The sequence below is a fragment of the Oculina patagonica genome, chromosome 6, assembly GCF_052425735.1.
Source record: "Oculina patagonica isolate OP01 chromosome 6, crgOcupat, whole genome shotgun sequence".
Lineage (NCBI taxonomy): Eukaryota > Metazoa > Cnidaria > Anthozoa > Scleractinia > Oculinidae > Oculina > Oculina patagonica.
In genome coordinates this window covers 35311750-35328299 of record NC_135763.1, presented here as the reverse complement: position 1 = coordinate 35328299, position 16550 = coordinate 35311750, and the positions used below count along the sequence as shown (strand labels likewise).

The 16550-nt window shown below is 37.4% G+C and overlaps 2 protein-coding genes and 1 pseudogene across 2 annotated transcripts; 1 reads left to right on the top strand and 2 right to left on the bottom strand.

The window, feature by feature from the left end:
- Nucleotides 1-2732: 2732 nt before the first annotated feature.
- On the bottom strand, nucleotides 2733-3937 carry LOC144655869 (uncharacterized). The gene is made up of 2 exons (XM_078516042.1): nucleotides 3890-3937; nucleotides 2733-3699 (listed from the first exon to the last, which is right to left on the bottom strand). The coding sequence occupies exon 2, from the start codon at nucleotides 3682-3684 to the stop codon at nucleotides 2836-2838; it is 849 nt and encodes a 282-aa protein (XP_078372168.1). The 5' UTR covers nucleotides 3685-3699; nucleotides 3890-3937; the 3' UTR covers nucleotides 2733-2835.
- A 4657-nt stretch (nucleotides 3938-8594) lies between these two features.
- LOC144658851 (uncharacterized) lies at nucleotides 8595-9723 on the top strand. The gene has a single exon (XM_078519331.1). It carries the CDS (start codon nucleotides 9009-9011, stop codon nucleotides 9708-9710), a length of 702 nt encoding a protein of 233 aa, XP_078375457.1. The 5' UTR covers nucleotides 8595-9008; the 3' UTR covers nucleotides 9711-9723.
- A 1749-nt stretch (nucleotides 9724-11472) lies between these two features.
- LOC144657415 (uncharacterized) lies at nucleotides 11473-12396 on the bottom strand (annotated as a pseudogene).
- Nucleotides 12397-16550: the final 4154 nt, after the last annotated feature.

Here is a 16550-nt window from a genome sequence, read left to right as displayed (position 1 = left end):
AGAAAGCGATCAAGCTCGGCACCTGGATGTACCTACGTACAAGCGAGGGTGACAAAACACAAGTTTCGACTTCCTTGCATTCCTGATTTACAAGCACTGTCAATCACTGAAGACCAGCCAATTAAAACTCTTGTCGTGGAAGGAAAGAAGCTAGCATCGACAGGTGAACAGGGTTCTAGGCCAGATTCAAGCGATGACAGTAACGATTTGCCAAAAAGCCACATAAAAGTTGTCATTGAAGACCACAGCGATGTCCAAACGAAGAAATTAACCAAACAAAGTGCCGTTGACCTCGTGAAAGAGCGTTTCCATGGAGACTCATACGAAGATTCGTTTCCGTCAATTAACAAAACTGAATATCGCGTTAAGTCCGCTTACGCCAACTCAAGCAAAAAGTTTAACAATTATCTGCAATCAAGATTCGGTAAAAGCGTTTATGAATGCAGAGACAAGAAGACTGGTACAGTTGCCGGCAAAAAATACCAAGTTTATTGGGCACCAGTGTTGATCAAGAAGAAAATGTTATTTGATCGTCCCGTAGACGTGAATGGCACGCGAGATGGCGACGGGGAAAGGAATTCTGTGAAGGATTGCAGCAAGAAAACCAGAAAGATTCACTTTGAACTAACCACCCACTGACGCAACTGGAGGCATGCAATAAGTTAAGGAATGGTCTTAAGGGAATACTTCAAAAGCAGTAATAAACATTGTTGACATCGTTTTCAGATTGAATCAGTCTTTGTAAGTAAATTTATTATTGCAGTAATTAATTGATCGATCAGATTTAAAAATATCTTCCTAATTCTTTATGCTTCTGTATTTGTATTCGGGCATTTTTTAAAGATCAACTGCGCAGACTGTCGAAACAATCCAGTCACATATTGTAGAAACTAACTTGCCCAGCATGGGGCAAAAAGAAGCATTCCCTCCAAATATTTTGCATTTGATATTGTATTTCAATAATTCAACTCGGTAGTAAAATGCACTCTTTCTCCATAGCACTGTTTTAAAATCTAATTTCCTGGTGTGACCGTAACTGCCATCAATTTGAAAAAACTTAGAAACAGCCGTTATTTGAGGTGCTCTTAAAGCTATGGGTATGAGGAATTACCGTTATACTGACTTTGGACGCCCCCTCTTTCTAGGTTTTTTTTTGCAATTTTCAATGTTCACAAATCCCTCTGTGTGTTATTGATTTTTGACGCTGTCTTGGCAACCGCATTAAGGCTGCAAGTTTGGCCAAATTTCGCCTTTTTTGACATAATTCTTTAATTTTTCCAGTCTTCTTATGAAGGAGTGCAGAATAAGCACATTTTATATATTTCATTTAGCATTCTGGCTTGATTTTGTATCAGTTTCCACTATTTTCAGACTGAGAGAAAATAGTGAAATCCAAGATGGCGGATTTAACAACGTCATATGACGTCTTTACTAACAGAAATTGTGTCATCTTAATAGAACAAAAACCTTATAAACTAATAAACTTGACTTGCATAAAAATCCTCTCGTACTTTTAACTGGTTTGTAAAACAACGTAAGGGAATTCTTTTCCGACCGAAACACCCAGTGGGTCCTCTGTCAGCACACCGTTCTTTTCATCCTTTCCGCTTTCCGCAATTTTATCCAAGCTTGCTCAGAAACGTACTGCAGTAATCAGGTACTTATACTTATTTATTTTTTTATTTAAAAACAAGTCTGAGTATTATTAAAAAAGGGTCATCTTTAATAAACCCCCACACACTTTTTACTAAAGATGAAGCCACTAGTATTTCTTCATCTTGAGTCCATACGGAGTCCTATCAGTTTTCTCCAAGGTCTTGAATGGAGATGTATTGTTTTATCACACGCCCAGTTTTATTAGAAATTGCTCCTACGTATCTAAATGGCAAAACCATAGCTTCATTACAAACAAATAGGTCCAAAGCCTAGCAGTTTTACAAAAGCCCATATTGCAATGTGCTTTAATCTTCTTAAATGTTTGCCGTTGTGCCCTTTATTTGTATTTGCTGCGTTATATTGAAATGTTCTTTCAATGTTTTTACTGGTTTTATTTATATATCACTCAATTCGGTGGCCGTTTCGTATGTCTAAATTTGCCTTCAATCCGTGAGTTAGTTACATTAAGTTAAGAAACTTTCCGAATTTTAGAGATTGATTGCTTGTTATTAACATTATTCTGTCAATTATTGTGAAGACTAAGAAACGCCCAAGTAAATACGACTTTTTTCTACCGGAATTTTAAGTCAATATTGACCTTGAAGATTGAAGATAAGAAATCATCACTGAGTTGGAACAGTGTTGACTGATGATGATGATGATGATGATGATGATGATGATGATGATGATGATGATGATGTTGAAAATTTTTAAATCAAAATTCCCATTGCCCTTTCAAATAAACTAATATATAACAGAAGTAAATATTACAATAGTAAATAACATATACAACGTTTTATAGACTAGAAAAAATTAAAATAAGCCTTTGGTAGAGAGTTCCAGAGTTCCGAGTTATCAGTAAAATGAGAAAGAAGGTTGGCTATATATGTTGCTGTACACACTGTAAAAATCTGAAAGGAGTTGTTTATCAGATGAACATAGCTGGATTTAAAAACGTTATGAGTTAAAAGTAAAAATTTTAGAATCACTCCGTGAATCCACTGGAAGCGACCGTTGTCTTTTATTTTCTTGTCAGTACCAGTGTTGCATACTGTGATTGCGTTGTTCCAGTAGTGGCATGGGACAGTATGCATCACCATTTGTAGGGTAGACGTTTGGTTACAAATAGAGGAACTCCTAAGTAAAATTCGCCCATAATTACACTACAGCCGGTATCTTTTATAGGTTAAAACATTCGTCCCTTGAAGGCAACACGGCGCTGGAGCTTGCAGCTCTCAAGCGGAATCGTCTCTCAGCGAGACTGATGGTTGACCTGAATTTTTCTCTTGAATAAAGCTCTTGTCTCCCAACCATCAATGACGCTGGATCACGAATGCTCCACGCGTCCTGTTTGGCGGGAATTGAGCGCGAAGACGTTGACGCTCGGCGCATAGTTTCCTGCCATAAATCTTGACGGTAAATTGGCGGGAGCTGTGATGAGCGGGTGCTCGCCTCTGGCAGGCACTCACTGTCTTCGTCCCCAATACGAAGAGGCAACACCTGCAAAATTTCGTCGACGCTTAGATCATTGCTTTGTGCAGGGAGATCATTGCAAGAAATAGTTTTCTCAAATTCATCACCATATTCAGAACTGGGTGATCGTCTTGCATTGTATTGTTCAGGTGCAAACAGCGGGAATCCCGGCGAATTACGCGGAATCCACGATAGAGATGTTGGGTCTCGGCGGAAGTCTCTAGGAAATTCTAATCCTTTTTCATCTGGTTTGAAAGGAACGAGCTTTGACACCGGTACAGAAAGTGAAACTCTAGGCTTTCTTAACTGTTCTTGTTTCGTCAGTGTTTCTTTGAGGACTTGTTTTGGCTTTTTTCTCGTCTTCTGTGTGTCAAGGTGCTCGTCCTCCTCACGTTCCTCGCTGGCTTCATCGACATCGTCAGCGTTTTTAGCCGGCAAGTCGTCCAAGTTAATATTTCTTTTCTTTACTTCTTTTATCGCATCGTTGTAAAGTTTTTGCATTCGCTTGTCACTGCGAGATGCCTTTCGATGTCCCTTTGTTTTTTTCTTGCCCATACTTGCAAAAACTTCCTTTCAAAAGATCATAAATGCAAATATACATAAGGCTATTGACCGGCGCTGTTACACCATGCAAATAATGCTATGTGTGATTTGAATGTATCAATTTTCAAGGCGCTATTTAAAAATTAGACAATATACATAACCTATCTTTGACACCTCAACAGATATAATTATCTTCCATTTATGCTATTAAACCTACCTCACGCAAACGGTTTCTCTTCGTAATTTACGCGAAACAGGACTAAACACAGCCGAGTTTTGCTTAAATTTGTATTGCTTCCCCCGTCGTAATTTCTTGTAAACAACACTAAGGAAATCTATTTTAAAACGGCAGATGTTGTTGCATGAATGACGACGCATGCGCGCTGCACGACTTCCAATTTCAAGCTTTCATTCAAGACATCATTATTTTATTATGCAATGTTGTTTTCACCGCAAACTTTTATAAAAACGCTACGGGAGAACGCCAGACAGATAAACGTCTAGCTGGTTCTGTTTCAGCAGATTATCGTGTTTTGATAATCGGAAAACACAGGGATTAGGATTCGTTATTAAATCGAAACAATTGTTGGCATACGAAAACAGCTGTGGGTGGTCGGTATATTTGAAAAATAAATTAAGAAAAACCGTTCTATGTTTTTAAAAGCATTGTTTTACGATGCAGCAAAACAGAAGAAATATAATTCAAAATGATGCCCGGAAAACAGCATTTCTATTTATACGTAGTCTAAGAATAACCTGGCAGCCAGATAGGTTGCCATATATGGGATTTCAAAGTGTGGAAAGGGAGGCAACCGTTCATTAACATATAACTATGCTTAACGTTCTTTTTTAAAGCTCTTCTATACTTTGCTTGGTCTCCTAGTGAAACAACAAAAAACCAATACAACAGTACGGAACAAATGAAGAACGCTGCTTAGTGTTTATATCTGTCTATTGATGTGTCCCCAAATTAGTTTAAGTATTAGATTACGTAATTTATGATTTATCCACACCGTGATTATGAGTGATGTTAGCTTAAAAACACTAGATAAGCGGAGTTTAGTGTTAAATGACGAGCCATAGGCTAGTAAGATAAGAGAGATTTTCGTGAGTCATTTCAACATCCTAAATAGGTTTTAGCAACGATGAGGGATCATTGAAATGATTTAGAGCAAAGGCTACCTAGATGAAATGATTTTAAGACGCCATTCTCGCCAACACAAAGATATTTTATTTACTTTTTTATATAAGGATAACATCTGTGTTTTTTTAAGCTCTTAATCTTTTTATCGATATGTGTATTCTTTTACTGATTATGTGAAATAAAGTAATTGTCTCTTTTGAAATGCGTAGTCTATTGCTTCAGTGATGAAATGAATAGACCAATAAGAGCACATAATCTCTGAGTATTTTACACTTGACCCTTGTATACAGTATATAGCTTCCAGGTGATTTACTCAGTATGTTTTTAATCAAAATCGTTTTCTTACCAATTAGAACAAATTTCTTTTAAACACGGACAATTAACTAAAGCCACCCCAAAGCCACCGCAAAATTTGCTTCAGCCAAAAGCCCCGCCTCGCGTAGAGGTCAAAGGGCTTCTCTCAGGAGGTTATAGGGCATTTCGTGAGCAAAGGGTTGCTAAATAACAATCGCAAATCCATGCATACCTTCTAGAAATTTAATTTTTCGTTAACCCCCACCTCCCATGCAACTATGTGGAGCTCATTGTCAAGACAGTACACTTTATAAACAAGAAGACGGTTGATCCCTTGATCCACTACATTTCGTTTTATTTCTTATTGTGGAGATTCGCTAATGAATGAAAAACTTTATAAGTGTGTCAAAACCACATAGCTGGGGGAAGGTTCCCTTACTAATGTTCTCAAGGTTTACGTCGAGTGCATTGTTATAGAAAATAAAAACAAACGACCTTGCAGCAAAATAAAAAGTATCCATGGCGTTGGGAATGCATTTCTCAGTTAATTAGAATCGTTTTTCCAAGAATGTTTCGTGTGGACTCACAGTCCAGCTTATTCGCTATGACAAAGCGGTGATTTTAAAAAACCGAGTTGGGAAATTCAACGCTGTGTTACATGATGTCTAAGATTATTAGGATTAAGATTATTAGATTATCCAACTTTTTATTTTAATTTTAGTAGAATGTAATATTATTGATTTTAACTTGAACATTTAGCCTCAATTTTTCAAGTTGTAATTCATTTCTATCCTAGCCATCTGCAGCCAAAGACGCTTATTAACTACAGTTTCAGTGCTCTAATAAAGCAGTTGTCAATAGAAATGGACTGTTATTTTTATTATAAAATTTTGAAAACGATCTCTGGCTTAAAAACTTTAAAAATACAAGCTTTCGGCTGTTTGAACTACAGCCTTCGACGGGTAAAAATGTAAAAAGATAAAATATTCCGAGTGTGAAGGTGTGGTGGCTGCGGTCCTTTAATATTTTCATGTTATTTTTATGTTTCTACGACACAAATATAAATTTTAGCTGTTCAAAAATCTGTTAAAATTCGTGATAAAGCCCCTTTTAAAGATACTGTCAAAAAGGGTACTGTCAAACTTTTTTAAAGATACTGTCAAAATTTAAAATTCTGTCTCTTCCATGCACGAAAGCTATTTTATTCAGTGCATGCCACCTGCAATCCACGCATTATAGTTTTTGGCCGGTAATTTGGGCAATTTAAAAGCATCGAACTGAATTTAAGTTTAAGGAAAATTTTAGTTAGCAGAGCGACACAGAGGCGACCCAGAACAGACGAAAGTAAATGAGCGGAACTTGACAGAATATAAATAATTTAATCCATTGTTCAGTAGTCCGATCATGTTAACATTGAAAGGCGTTTTTAACACTGAAAGGCTCTGAATTAAGCTTGTGCTAAAATTGTGAGATAGATAAAATAACAAAATTTCTTACTGAAAAATACTGTTTTCATTTTTTGGAAGCTCGCCATAACATTAATTTCACAACAAAATTTGTTCGCACAAGAGTGTTATTGAATTTCGTCCGTGAATTATTGTAATTAATTGTTAGACGTGCAAATAACAGTTCTGAAATAATGCGCCTACCAAGAAAATATTATTAAAGTTTTATTTGCTTTTGCGACACCAGATAAGTGAACCATGGTCTAAAGTTTGCTTTCCGCCAATCACATGAGTTTGTTCGTTAGTTTTATTGATACTACGTTAATCGAAATCTGTTAAAGTAATTGCTGTTAACGAACACAACAAAATACAACACCGACAAAAACCTATAATCTTAGGAAAAAATTATTGGACGCCAAACAGTGTAAATTCATATTGACCTAGCTGGTCTTTGCTAAATTATTGTCTTTATAATGGGGCTTTTGTTTCTAAGCAGATTTTGAACAATAGCTTCTGGACGCAAATATATTAATCTCTCTCCCGCGAAGTGAAAAGTATATTAAGAAATATGGCGGTGCAATCAAGAAGGGAAATAATTGCAATGAACTTGAACAGCACAGAAGAAGTCATTTTCCCTTTAATTCCACATGTTACTCCGATTTGGCCTCCAGAGAAGAGAATTGAAAATGTGAAAGCGAGACGAGCAAATTTCCGGCGGCTCGTGCGAAATAAAATGATCCTTTTTAAATTTCTACAAAGTATAAATCCGACTTTCAAAGATTTCGTGTCGGAAGTGGCCGAGAAGGTGGACGATGAAGACAATATCGTAACTCTCACCAGAAATTTTCACGAGGAACAAAGGAAAAAACATCAGCGCATTTACGAGATTCAAATGGAGGCCTTTCTCAGGGAAGAAAGAAAGAAAAACGCTTGGTGCAAGTTACGAGAATGGCAAAAACTACCTAGAACGAGCATGGTCGTCACCAAGGGAAATTCAAACAATTTCGCAAGCCAAACGCTCATAAGAGACTTGCAAATGACCACCGAGAAACTCCGAGATACTTTGAAAATTGAGGATAGTACATCAACGAAAGATCAACATAGAAACCTTAGCAAGGCTCATACGCCCAGACGAAGTAATGAGGACGAGGTTGGTTTTCCACAAAGAAATGATGCGATTTATTTGCCACAAATATACAGAAACGACAAAGAAGCTAAACGGCCAGTTAATGACCCTCGCTTCGAACGATTGCTGACATCTCTTGTACCCCCGTCAAACAGAAGTGAAACAGAATTCAGAAACATAGGTACGGGTCGAAACATTAGTTCGACTAAAGGGAGAGAAAGAACTTTACAAAGCAGATTAAGTGGGAAGAGTTTGCATGAGAAATGGCTGGAAACCATGGAGCCAAAGTACAACGAGAAAAATGTTCCAACTACCTTTTACATTTAACAAGTGAACCAAAGAAAGATTGTTGCTAAGCTTAGCCGTGGTTACTAAAACACCTGTCAAAAATGCCAAAATGAACTGTGTAATTGCTGACATAGTTATAACTTTGTTTGACGCAATTTTATTACAAAAACGTGCTGTACGTGATATAATAAAAGAGTATTTTCATTTAAAAATTCAAATTGTGACGTATTCCAAAATTGGCATAGATCGATTATAAACAGCTAAACTTATGACCGCAGCTCCCTTAGGCCCCTTTTCATTCCACCCCTACCCCTGGTCCCCACACCAAACAGCCTCTGGGACGAATAAGAGACTCGAAGGCCCTGGGAACCAGTTTAAGTCACCTGACCTATTATTCTCTTTGGACTTACACGAGATTGTTATGCAAAGGTACATTTACTTTTGGAAGAGGCGAGTACAGTGCTGAATTTACAATCCAAAATACAAAATGTTTTGTATTCCTATCATACTAACTTAACTGAGTTTTTAGTCTTCTGTAAAAGCCTTATACAAGGGCTATTAGTTATCTGCATTCCGCAAAAGTCTAGTAATTCCGGTGAAATATGAGCATGTGCTCCTCATATGACCTGTTTTGGTCTTTACAATTAGACCCTTCATTTGTGGATATTGAAACTAACTTTGATGTTTTAAGATCAAACAAACGCAAGAGGTAAGCCTTATTACCAAAGGTCTTTGATAAGATGCAATATATACTGATAAAGTCGTGCGAAATTGTTTGCCAGTTTGACTCATAAATGTCTAAATCATATTACGTGCTTACTTCATTTGCGTCACCAATATTTTTTATTTAAATGAGCGTTAAAACATTAGAAGACAACAGCATATTTAATGAGGATTACCAAAACATAATGCTACAAAGGATTAAGCCAAATTTATGATGTCAGTCCAATACACGTACATCTGGTAAATAAAAGGGCCTTCGTGATAAGTAGTCGTGTTTTCATTACTCGACCTCGCCGTGTACGAAAAAGCTTTTAATATGGCAGAGTTATTAAGTTCAAATTCTAAATCTGTTGTGCATGTTTCGCCTGTTTGGCCGAAACCAAAGAGAAGAAAATCGTTTCAACATGTTGTGAACAAACTTCTCAAAGTTCTGAGGTTCGTGCAAATAGCGAGGAATCGTCCATTAATGTATGAGATAAGTGAACAGCGTAAGGATTGTGCTGACAAAAATCTAACGAAGGAGGAACGATTAGAGAAAGTAAAGGGTCTTGCTAAACTCAAGAAGGACGGAGCTGAAGAAAGGAAGCTGAATGGCTGGAAGTTTCACAGAGAAAAGTTACGATATTTAGAATACTTAGAGAGAATGAGTCCCGTTAGCATAAGTTATTGGAAAAACGAACCGACGAGAAAAGTATTAAGCATTGGAAAGCTTAAACTCTTTAACACGAGAGAAAAGAAGTCTGAGAGTTTCATTTGGATGAAAAACTTAGAAACTCACCAAACGGTAAAAGAATTCAAACTGAAGGAGTCCTCAAATGGAGTAGCTAGCGTAATGAGCCGTAGAGGTGCGGACTCGATTCCTGCAAGAGGAAGATCCAATCATTCCAATGTACGGCCCAGTACAATATCAAAGGCTGTCGAAGTAAAGAGTCAACTTTCATCATTGGATGCAAAACTTGACCCAAGATTTCAAAGCCTGTTACGCTCACTGACACCTATGGCACCTATTGATTGCTAAACATGCATGTTAAAAATACCGTGTCTGCATTCTTTTACGGAACATGGTAGCTCAAAACGTGGACGCTTAACTCAAGTAGTATGAAGTTGTCGCGGCCAAACTCAAGTTACTCCCTCCGGATGGGATGTTGCTCTATCACAGACGTCGACACGCAGCATTCTGTCAGGTTGCCGGCACTGTCATTTCGTCGGTGCCTATTTATACCTCTCGGTAGATAGAGTACTGTGAGAACACAACACTCGGGTGACTCGGGCCCTAGTAAGGCTCGAACAACCAACTCTCAATATACGAAGTCCAACCAACTAAGCATTAGGCTACCAGGGCTCCCACAAAACAGTCGAAATGTGTTAATACATACATATCAATTGGCTCTTGAAGATTACGTCATATTCCCACCTCGGTTAATGGCTCATTAGAAATTCCGTGATCATTTATTTACCTCACTCAGCGGAATTAGTCTGTTAATACGTTTCGGTCGAATTGCAATCTAGCGTTTATCTAGAGTCACCGAGTCCCCGATTTTAAGCAAAAACTTTGCATCGCCAGTATCCTGGCGCTAAAATTGCAGGAAAGATACAGAGGAGCACAAATAAGAAACAATCTATCAGAAAATCTAACAAATAAAACATTTTATTATAGGCATAAAAACTTGCTTAAGATAAATATACAGCAAATACAGCATCATTTACATAGATGTGCACAAGACTGTAATATTAAGGATGGCAAATGTAACTTGAAAAAGCGCCCATTTATTGTAATTTTTTTATTAGTAATGTGTGGGATCTTTGAAAAACTCAAAGATCTCTTGCAACTGAACCTTATAGTTATACAATATGTTACAAGTGATGCAATTTCTGATTAAACAATAACTAACGAATAAAGGGCTAGTGAATAAAAATCAATGTACTCAGCTTTTTTAAATTATCGAGAACAGGTATTCTGTTTTCCTAGTTGGGACGTTCCAAATGGAAATTCGTAAACTGCTATTAACGGCCATGTTAAGTTTTGTGCCTCAACAAAAAAGGCGGGTTCTCCGGGGAATCTTTAAAGAGGACCGAACGGAAATTCCGAGCAGAAATTTCCAGAATTTTTTGTTTTTGTTTTTGTTTTTGTAAATGATAAACAACCTTGGTCTCTTCTGCAACTTCGTTCGTTCGTCTAACGGCTCAGTGTTGGTGACTAACGTGTGCTAATTTTGCGGACTATTTCGTTAAATTAGAAACACAGAAACTTTAAATTTTCACTTTCATGGCAATCAGTTCGAGACTGATTCCCCCGGGGGAGGGGGTACTCCCATATATGGGCTATATAGGTATGTGCGTCTGGCCGGGATAGGGTATGGTTTTTGCTCCATTTGGCGTTGTGCTCCCGGTGTGATCCTTAGATAGGGTACCTAAATTCTATCAGCTAAAATAAACGCCCCGAACGAAAAAACAGGTATCTTAACACTGAACTATCCGTACGAGTATTAGTAAAGCAATTTTATAAAGATTTGTGTTTTGTCGTGCGCGGTTAGCCGTTATTTGGGTCGTCATGGAACGCTTCTCCTCCCCTTGAATAAGGTGTCATTTTTCGGTTTTGGGCCTTAAAAAGGGTATCAATTTTTCTTTTCTTTATCCTTAAATAGGGTCAGGGTTTAAGAACCTTCGCGACCCACCCCTATCCAAAATTTATGGGAGTACTTCCCTCCAGGGTATCTCTCGTGCTCTCCTTGTTTCCCGCGTGCATTATGAACTTGATTAACATATAGCAAGCTTAAACATTTCACTAAAATTAATAATTTTGTCGCATGCACATTTCATTTCTTGGGATGATCATCATTCCCCTTATTCATGATTTTAAACACTAACCGACAAGTTTCGTTAAGGCAGAGGTCTTTGAAGCATATTCCGTCGCTATTATCAGAAACGTTTTCTTTCCTTACAGAGGAAAACTTCTTCTTGTCTACTTGTATCCCATTCCTCACAGGAACAAGTTGCTCGATAAGGCGGGTAAATCTCGGATCGAGTAATGGATTCCTTTCATAAAAATACGAACGACGTTGACAGATTCGCTGAGAACACAAGAGTCCCTTTCGCTTGAATCGGCTCCCTTTAACACAACTCGTCTCTTGTGATCTTGTGTTTCATCATTAGACTCGCATTCCGTGTCAGAATTGTCTGGAGCATCTTGGGATGGTTTACTATCAACTGTGAAACCATTCTTCTCAATGGTGTGATAAACATTAACTAAGTGTCGAAAATTTGAGATTGCGCGGCCAGACGTATGCTGGGAGCTTGTTTGATCGCTCTTGTGGTTATTATCAACAGTAGTAGTTTTGTTTTCGCTGTGATAATTCTCACTTTCGAATTCGTGCCTTCCGCCATGTTTATCCGGCAATTTCCTTGACGATTTATTCTCCATGAACGCCTTTACAAAACCTTTTTCCCGTTAATTCCTTGAAAATTGACGCTTATAAGTAGTTACGCGTGGCGAACGTTCATTGTCAACTTTGATTTACAAAAACCGGTTTCCATGATTACAGAAAGCTTCTGGCGTCATCAAATGAGAAACCATCATTTTCACGAAAGAGAAAAACCCACTCAGGTCAAGGCAATAATCTGGTATCAATTTTTTCTTCCTCTGGTCATAAAAGTTTTCTAATGAATTATGTCATTTGAAGTTCTTGTCTTGATTGTTACTGTTATTATTTTTTTCCATTTACCTGACATTTTTTTCTAGAATCTCCTGAACATTTGCTTTGCGGTATTTCGTTTGTCTTGCTCTTGCAATTTTTAACCAATAATTTTCCAGTTCATTGTTTAAACTATTTTTCGGCAGAATTGTATCCAAATTTGAAATTAAGATTAGTTTAAACCTGACATTGGTTTCATTTGCTTTCAGATAAATGCCTGCTAAGAACTTTGTCGTTGTTTAGAAACAAAAATCAAAAGCAATTAAGATTTAAAGTTTTTAAAACCCTAAAAAAATATTTTTATTTTGAATCATGATGACATCGTGCTGAAAAGTAGCCTGTGAGACCATCCTGTTTTTTTCGGACAAAAGCAATAAAAAGTCGGATGCTCTCGCAGGCTAGCTGAAAAGCGGAATAATTATTTAATTTTCCCTTGACGTATACGTTGAAAATATGCCAATTCAACTTATCTATGCATATGTCGGCGGCAAAGTTCTCTTTGAAGAAAAAAACATAATTTCTATCCATATATATTGAAAATTGCCTTCCAAGTTATGACAAATTTTATAATAAGTTATGACAAATTTCATAACCAACAATTCATCGATTTAACTTAAGCTGGAGCCAATGTCAGTCTGGACGATATCCGTCTTTAGAAATCTGTAGTTTATACTTCCGTGATGTATTTGGTTCATTATCATTGTGTTTCGTTTAATGTCTTCCGCTTTGCAGATTTAACGCAAAATTAAAATTTAATGTGATTCGGTCAGGTATGTTTTCTTGGTTACGAGTGAAACAAAGACATCAGCGAGAATTGATGATCACGCGGGATTAGTTTTAATTCTACTGACGCAGTTTGGACAAATGAGGCCTCCACTCTTTTATCTGGTGTATATGAATGTACAAACAATTGCGCACAAACAAACCACTATTCCACTTTAAATTGGCACCGACCTGCTGATCCATATATCGTCATCTGTGGCACGAATGTACATGAAAATCATGAAGTAGTGAAGTCGATCGAAGAATCTGAGGCACTGGCTACCAAACGTGTAATAGTTCACTCATCATTCAATCCGTTTACTTTGGTCTCAGACATATTATGAAGCCTTAAAACGCAAGTTTTAGTTACTCGCATTTTTGGATGACTGCAGCGAAAGGATTAACCAGCTGACCAAATCTCGTCGAAAAAGGGAAGCGTTTGTTACAAGAACCATAGACAAAACTGCTTATCAATTTGACAGCGTCACAGTGCTCAGTTTAACGTAGAAAGAGAAACAGTGAACATTACTGTCTCTTATTCAGAGAGTTGATTCCGCAAAGCAAAAAGACATCCTTCGACCGCATGGTTGCATAATAAGTAAAAACACTAAGCGAAAACGCAGAGACCAAGCTAAGATTTATTGACAATTTAATATTATCAGGTTGAAAACGATGAGAAACAAGAAGAGAAGTGAGAAATTTTGCCATTGCATCTCTTATGGTAAAATCGAGCCGAAAAAATTGGAGCGCTTACAGAAGAATCGACAAAGACAAATGTGTACTTGGAGAGATATTGCTCCATTTAGCGAACGGAATGAAGACATAGCTGCCAACAAACGCCCAAATAACGCAACCAACAAACTTCTATTCCCGCCAATTTACGAACTTCCTTGCATTACGAATCCAGAAGCACATAGAGCAATGTACAATACTGGAGGTAGTGAATTGTTATCAGACGAAATTCGTACCAACAATGGTCGTTCTGGCGAAGAGAACAAAGCAACTTCTCACCATTACGGATGTTCTTTAGCGCTCAGAAACGATAATCTGGAAGGCGAAGAGAATGGATTTACGAACAGTGAACGCAGTGAACCTAGAAGAGAGACAGAGTCACAATCTGTGAGATTAAAACTGCCAAAGTTGACAAACCTTAACGTTGTTAATCAGAGACTATAACTATATGTAAATGTTTTAACCTACGTTCATGTACAGTTAATTAAGCCAAAGGTTGTTATTTTAGATGTGAATCATAGAACTGCCAGCTCAAAGTCTGGTTAGTTTTTCTTTTTTTTCCTAAGATTCACAGAAACACACTCAGTGTGTTTCTGCGAATTTTAGGCAGTATAAAGGCTACTCAGTTTCAACAAGGTAAAGTGGCCGTATAAAACTTTATCAACCTCGACTCTTATTAACGCGTACACCAATTGAACTGTCAATGGGCACGTGGCTGGTGCCGAAAGGCCGTGAGAAAAGGAGGAAAATGATCCACGCAAAACGCGCTATCATTTTCTGCGCTTCGCGTTCGTTTACCTCTCTTCTCCGTCCTTTCTACGCCACGTATAATTAAGTTTTACGTCTTCCACGAGGATAAAGTAAACCTGTCCGTGTTAGTATAGCGGAGTAGTGGCAGCTGACAGAAATGATTGAGTTTAATAGAGTATATGATACAGTGTGAACTTTTAATTCTTCAAGACCGGGGCTTCAAGTTATTCGTTTTGGTTCCAGTGTCACCGATATGCACGGGAGAGTAACAACTGAGTGAATCTAGCACAATTATCTTTTAAACCAGCTGGGCCTTTATTTAAATAGACTGGCAACAGGATAGTCTCACTAGGTGCTTGATCAATTGTAATAGTGTAATATAGAAATAAAACCCTGAAAACATTGCGTTTAGTTGTACTTTCTCTAGGCAAATTCTCCTAAAACTTACTGTGCTAGTTAAGTGGTTGAATGATTGAAAACGGATTTTCTCTAAGCTTCCAATTAATAATATCATAAAACAACAAAATTGAACGTTGTCCCTATATCTGGGCAGGTTAGATAAAGGTTAGTTTTTGGAATAAAACTATGCCTGATTTCTTTTGCAAGAAGATAATAGTGTACAATAGAGTTTGCCTGCACCGACCCGGTGAAGCTTTGGTGTTTGCATATCTCTCAGCAAAGCCAAAACATTGTTAATTCCTACCTCAGTTCTGCTCCCTTGGGTCCATACTTATCAAGTGGCCAAACAATAAAGGCTCTAAACAAAAGTTCATTTATTTGTTTGTGATCTGTAAAAGAGAGGCATAGAGTTATAACTTAATTAACCTCTAAAGCTCCTGTGTTCAGTGTCCACGGTTAACGTTATTACCATATCCCTTCCCTTCTTATATTCACAGAACGATGCATTTATTGAGTGGCGGTCGTTTGCTTGGTATCAATGTATATGGTAAAATCTGGATTACTCCTTTTCAAAGTGTCATCAAATCTTTTATTCTCTTTACGTCTCGGTGAAGATAAAAAAACAAGAGTACTAAAGCTAAGTGTTAATCTAAAAATAAGCAACGATACTAGCAGAAAATTAAAACTCCCTTCATAGCAGTGATAAACTTGTTAAAGTTAACACGGCTGGGTTTTTCGCACAAAGTCCGAGTAGGTCGATTTTCAGAAGACTACTGTTATACTAACATCGTAACGAATGTAATCTCTCAAGTGTATGAAGTTTAGTTGATTACTAAAGGTAATCATCTTGTGTAGTTTTCGATTAAAAAAGAAGCTCCCTTCATACGGTGAACAATCTTCCAAAAGCTACATGTCAAAAATTCACCTGTGAATTTCAGACGGTGGTGATTACAATTTCATATAGTTGATCGATAATAAACTAAATGTTTTCTTTTGCCTGCCGGCGCAGGATAATAGTTTCTTTGGAGACTAATCTCCTGATACATTAATTCTTTAACAGCAGTTAAGTTTATTAACTTCACTCTTGCTCTCGCTGGAGTAATTAATTAAACTATCCCTGCATGATCATAAATTAAAGACAACAATTTTTCTCTCAATCCGAGGCAATTTAAAATAGCAGTAGAAATATGTTGCAAAAAATGTTCAATTTGCATGTAGACTAACCCAAGACCTTTGCCATTACGTACTCTTAAAAGCCAATTAAAGCTTGCGGCTATGACTTAACTGTCAATTGTCCCTAGCCGACCAATCAAGTGCACTCAATAAAAAAAATCAGTTCGGTTAATTAGAATAACACTGAATAGGTGTCTCGTTTAATTCGCCAAGGCATTGCTTTATATTAATGAACGATCAAAATTTTGAACGACGAAGAAAATATCACTCGGACCATGGATTCAAGTTTAAAGTTTGACCAAGAATGTGCTGTTGATTTTGATAATAACGAGAAAAGAACACCTTATAGA

Bases quoted from the DNA above. Each gene is read 5' to 3' on its own strand.
- LOC144655869 (XM_078516042.1), bottom strand. From the start codon at position 3,684: ATGGGCAAGAAAAAAACAAAGGGACATCGAAAGGCATCTCGCAGTGAC.
- LOC144658851 (XM_078519331.1), top strand. From the start codon at position 9,009: ATGGCAGAGTTATTAAGTTCAAATTCTAAATCTGTTGTGCATGTTTCG.